The sequence below is a fragment of the Rhinopithecus bieti genome, unplaced genomic scaffold (genome assembly GCF_001698545.2).
Source record: "Rhinopithecus bieti isolate Rb0 unplaced genomic scaffold, ASM169854v2 scaffold_19654, whole genome shotgun sequence".
Classification (NCBI taxonomy): Eukaryota; Metazoa; Chordata; class Mammalia; order Primates; family Cercopithecidae; genus Rhinopithecus; species Rhinopithecus bieti.
In genome coordinates, this window is record NW_016809574.1 from 18651 (window position 1) to 24759 (window position 6109).

The 6109-nt window shown below is 31.4% G+C and overlaps 1 protein-coding gene across 1 annotated transcript in view; it reads right to left on the bottom strand.

Moving 5' to 3' along the window:
• Positions 1-6109, bottom strand: part of GABRG1 (gamma-aminobutyric acid type A receptor subunit gamma1) — an 85675-nt gene that overhangs the window by 18050 nt on the left and 61516 nt on the right. The window contains exons 4-5 of the mRNA XM_017889732.1: positions 1569-1789; positions 644-726 (exon numbers count right to left, since the gene is read on the bottom strand). Coding sequence (XP_017745221.1) covers positions 644-726; positions 1569-1789 — 304 coding nt within the window. The remainder of the gene's footprint in view (positions 1-643; positions 727-1568; positions 1790-6109) is intronic.

Here is a 6109-nt window from a genome sequence, read left to right on the forward strand (position 1 = left end):
TAACAAACCTGTACGTTGTGCACATGTACCCTAGAACTTAAAGTATAATAATAAAAAATAAAAAAAAAAGAAAGAAAATACCAGGTTTTTATACTCTAATTATTCACCTCCAACCACTTCTCTATGAATCAATCTTTTTTAATTAAGTCAACTTAATTCTACCTTGGTTTTTCTGAATTCTGAAAGTACTCTCAAATATTTGCTCCTCATATAGTAAATACTATTTGCCCAATGAATTTTTGAAACACATTTCAAAATCTAACGTAATAAAGTTAAATCTTGCCTCCAGGAAGATGAATATAATTTTAATCACTTTTTTTTTTTTGGTGGCTATATAAAAACATTTGAATATAAACCTATCTTCAATACTCCTTTATTTAATAAAAATAAGCAAATAGCATTGGAATAAAGCTAAAAGTTATAAAGAATGCTTTAATGAAACATATGCATTCACTACACATTTATTGTAATCTTTTAGTTTAAAAGCAAGAAGCAAATATATTATTTGTAATTATTTTATCTAAAAGAATTGAACATAGTGTACACTTTTGAAAATCATATTCTATTTTCTTTCATTTTATTTTTAAATAAACAGCTTCTAAGGTTAAAATTCTATGAAATTATCAAGTGTTTTGTTACGTACAGCTTGAAAATTCCAGTGGACAGGAATGTTCATCCATAGGAAAGTTATGAAGCTGAAGATAACATTCTGCATTAATTGTCAATCTATTTAGATGGAAAAAACAAAGTATTAAATAAAGATAAATAATTTGAAGCATTAAAAATTCCCTGTCTAATTTTAAAACAAGAATGTGTCTTATGAGAATAGATTGTGATATATTAGAATATAATAATGATTCTAAAATCTCAAAGTCTTAAATAGTGATAATATTATAATGTTTATATATGAGTATGATAATTCTAACCATTTCCTCTTCATTCAACTAAGTTACTTCTGTATACATTTCAATATGATCTCTGTGTTTACACGTAATAATTCATACTTCAATATGTCAACAAACACACATGTGCAAACACAGCATATTAACAGATTATAAATGGTTAAATATAGTAATTTTTCTCTTAATTTATTATGAATATCTTTCCATGAAGGACAGTTCTTAATAAGCAGATATGTTCAAGGCAATGAGCTAAATAAACTTGAATCTTATACCTCAACCTTCATTTAATCCTCTCATAAGGATATTTTACTACACCATTGAAAATTAGAGTATTATAAAATTTTATAGCAGGGTGGGTTTCTAGAGGAAATCTTACTCAATTATTTACATGGCAGGTTAAGAAAACAATAATATTTATGCTGCAACCTCTTCTGCTTCAAAGGAAGAAAATCAAATAATTTTTTCTATTTGCTTTTAGTCCTTTTCACATAATAATAACTGAGCTTAAAAAAAGTATCACGAAAATATTTCACATTATATTTTAGCGTGTGAAAGGAGCTTCATACTTTTGACTTTGCAACTTTGAGAAATACAAAATTTGGAATTGATTAAATATTAGTATGGAAAATAAATGAGAGCAACTACAGATTTTTAAACAAATATTACCTTAGAGTATATAGAACTCGACCATCATTCCAAATTCGAAGCAGACGATTAGGAGTTGTTATCCAGTGAGCATCAGATTTTCTTGAGTTTCTGAAGAAAGTGTCAGGAATCCAAATTTTTCCAACCATATTACTGTTAAGCATAAGCACTTTCATGGTACTATTGAATTTTAAACGACTGTCAAACCAGGTTTGGGCAAAAATTATATCTATTGTGTATTCCTAAAATGTAAGAAGAGTAACAACATATTAGTAAAGCTACTATTTTAGTTGTTTTTCTCAGAAGTTTGAATTTTATATTGTGAAGTTTCTGCAAGTAACAGTTAAACTCAGTCTTTTTGGAGGAAAAAAATGCCATTATTTTAAACTTTTTTTTTTTTTTCTTGAGACGGAGTCTCCTTCTGTCGCCCAGGCTGGAGTGCAGTAGCATGATCACGGCTCACTGCAGGCTCCGCCTCCCGGGTTCACGCCATTCTCCTGCCTCAGTCTCCGGAGTAGCTGGGACTACAGGCGCCCACCACCACGCCCAGCTAATTTTTGTATTTTTAGTAGAGACGGGGTTTCACCGTGTTAGCCAGGATGGTCTTGATCTCCTTACTTCGTGATCCTCCTGCCTCCCAAAGTGCTGGGATTACAGGCGTGAGCCACTGCACATAGCCTAAACTTTCCTTTTGTTTGCATGAATCGTGTAAAATAAAATCCAAGATTTCCAGGAGTTATTGTTGCCCAGTGTTACTTTATTCTTTTTAATTTTTTTGTGTGTGAATTTTACTCAAGATTTTGTGTATGTATGATGTACTTATTAAACTTAAAAACAAATTATCTTAACAGTTATATTAATTTATACAGAGCTTAAGTCACAAAATCATTAACAAAAGAAAATATAGATGCAAAACCAACCAAATTATTTAAGAGGCTTTACATTGTTTTTTGTCTAAAAAGTTGATTCCAATTATTTATATTTACTAGTTTCAAATGTTTTAAAGCAACCACAAACTAACTTACTGAGCTATTATAAGATGCCAAACATATTTAAGAGCTTTGCATGTGTCATGTCACTAAATCCTTATTGCAACTCTGTGAAATATAATCATTATCTTTCAGTAACATGTATTAATAGAAATATAAAATAATTCTTCTCACATCACAGAACTAATAAGCAGTTGATATGGAAACTGAGCCACTGCAGGCTACATCCCAAGTCCACACCCATAACAAATGCATATAATGGTGGTTATAGTGATGTCTGATGGGTTCCAAGTTTGGAGCAAAACCTTTGTCCATAGTAACTGTAATTAGGAAATTTCATTTTTAACAGAGAACCTTCAAGAGTGGATAATCAGATGTTATCTACCTTTGTATCCTGACAAAATGTCTGCCATATTATAGGCATTTAAAACAAACAAAATGAACAAGAATGCAGCAGTAATCAATGCCATGGAGGAAAGGAAGTAAATATACATATATATGATATATATACATATATAAAATATACATACATATATAATATATACACAATATATATGAGCTATATGTGTGTGCGTATATGTGTGTGTGTATATATGTGTGTGTATGTATGTTTGCATGTGTATGGATATACTTTTGATATTTAAAAGAGTAAGTAAATTGAAAAATATGAAGTATTATATAAGTTACTTCTGGTGAGAGAGATTGATTACCTGCACTTGATGTCATATTAGCAACTGGCCAACTTTCCTGAAGGAAAATATTTAATATAAGAAATAGAAGTATAATTGGGGGGGATGTGGTGAATAAATGAAAAATGGAAAAAAATTATGAGATATTAATAAGTAAACAAACTAGATTCAACTTATTTATAGAGAAGTTGGATCAATTCCTAGGTTCCAGGCAGACTACTTACAATTACAATTTGCTTAACTGGAATATAAAAACAAATTGAGAGGGTACCTCATTTTATCTATGTTGGATGAACAATGTTACAATTCTGGAAAAGCCTATATATAATAATTATTTAAAATACAGTAGGGACCAGAAACTATGTAATTGAGTGTGAAATGTATGTTTTATAAAGTGCTTAAAGTATATACACTTATAATTCTGAATAATTTATTTATATAATGAAGTAATGTGTGATCATTCAATAATCTACCTATTTAACATCTATATTATGTCAGTTGTTGTTTTTAATGGATTTAAAATATGAAGTTTTTCTGCACAAAAATGCTTGCATCATCACCTTCTCTTTACATAATTTTGATTGCCGTGCTAGAGTAAGTTAGGGAGATAAATAAAATTTTATTTTTTTCAACTTAATATGGGATGGCACGGATCAAACTGCTGTGGAATATAGACTGAAAGTACTTTTGCAACCAGGTAAGCCTTATAAATCTGATAGCCACAACCTTGCTTATATACTGTGTTTCTAGGTCAGGCTGAGTCATAAGGCAAACCACATCCTATAATACATAATAATTCATATTTATGCTGTAGATGTTTAATCATCTTATTGAGTAATATTAATGGGGTAATATGTAAATTGTGCAAGCATTTAGGAAGTCCTAGAGAACCTCATACACGTTATCACTGGTGTATTCTTTATTCTTTAAACCTTGTAAAAAAATATTGAACACTTTACTGAAGTTATCATTGATCCGCACTCTGCCCACCTGTATCTCAGGTCAGATGTCTTGTCTTTGGAATCAATTATAATTTATCCAAGCAGCCTTTTCACCTGACACAAATGACTATTCAGTCAACCATGTAACCTACGCTAATGATATGGTGTCTAATTTTAATGGCAAATACAAATAGACAGAAGTCTCATCATCCTTCTATGGTGAACTAAATGCCCTGGAAAGAGCATTTAGTCAACTTTATTCACCAGAATTATGTTGTACTTTTGCGTGGGATCAAACAGCAGAAACTACTTAAGATACCAGTAAGGATTGCGGCTAGGCAAATATTCAACACTAGTTGATAGAGGGAATGTACTGCTACTTGGCAGTTATACTTAGCTGCAGTATTCCTAATTCACAGGACCTTAAAGGTGGCACTTGAGAACCAACTTGTCTAAGGCTTAGATTTCCAAAGCAGCTGTCAATACTGCTTAGCAGCTGCAGGACCTTTTTAAAATCCCTGATTCTGGAAGTGTTAATCACTGTTGGAAGGCTTATGATTTCCAAAGGATCAGAAATGGAAAAAGTTTTCTACTCACAGTTGTTCCTTCAACCCAATATCAGGAAGAGAAAGACACAGAGAATATGTCTTGATAATCCATCCATCCAAAGCCCTTTGCAGAAGCTAATACTTACAAGTCCTTTTAAATTGCTAATTGTTAAAAATGTCTCATTGAAATAAGAAGACCAAAATCTATGCCACGTTACACATAATAAAAAAATCCAGTTTTGTTTGCCCATTTGTATTACTATAATTTCCAGAAAATGACCAAACTACTCTCGTACTTCATGTTCCTGTTCACAGGTTATAATATCTACACAAGAAATAAGCAAAAGAAAAACATAAAATGGAACTTCTATTTACTCAGAACAACAAATACAATAGCTTCTAAGATAAACATTTTGAGATAAGAAACAGTGCATTTAAAATTTGACATCTAATGCATTTTACAAAATGTACTGTATCTCCTTGCAAGTTAGCTGACAAAACAGCATTAATGAATAAATGTGAAGTGAGCCATTTTGATTCTTAACCTAATAAAATCAAATCATAATTGATAAGGGTGTAGTGCAGTCTCACTACTACGTTGTCAGTTTGGAATTAAGCACTGTATCTCACATTTCAAATTACTAGTAAATTCAATATCACTGTATTTCTAGTAATGGGAGAAACTTCACACAAAATTCAAGACCTGCCAAAGCAATTAACCTAGTTGCATAATTTCATCATAAAATTTGATGGATCCTGATTTGCTCTTCCTATATTGGCATTAATCTCTTCCAAAACTGTCTAGTCACATGGCCAAAACAGAATGGTAGACCTAATAAATTTAGCAGTAATGGAGCTATAGGCACGTGGAGAAAAAGTACAAGTACAGCTAATCCACAGGACAAAGAAATACCTTTAGTGGTAAAATTTTACAAGTATCAGCTCCAGTTTGCTTAATTATTGGAAAAGCACCAGCTTCTGAATTCTAGCAGGATAAAGTAAATAAAAAATGTGGTGTTATTCTACGTTTGAAATATAAAAAGAAATAGGGAGCAAAGAGGTTATGCCAATTGCTTAAATCATTGAAATCATCAGCAATACATGAGGGTGATTCAAAAATCAGACACATGTTCTAAATTTACCTACTAACCCTTTGGCTCTCTTTTTATGTCTATGAATGTAGACTTCCAAAGGCACATAATATCGTGTGCATTCATCAATTAATTTTTAGCAAATATTTTTTCAGTGTTCTTGTTACTTTTATAACGTACTGGATTCACAAAGATGAAAATGGAGCCTTCTTGGTATGAACATATACATAATAAAATTGGAAAGTAGGCCGAATAGGAACAGCTCGAGTCTCCAACTCCCAGCGCGAGCGACACAGAAGACCGG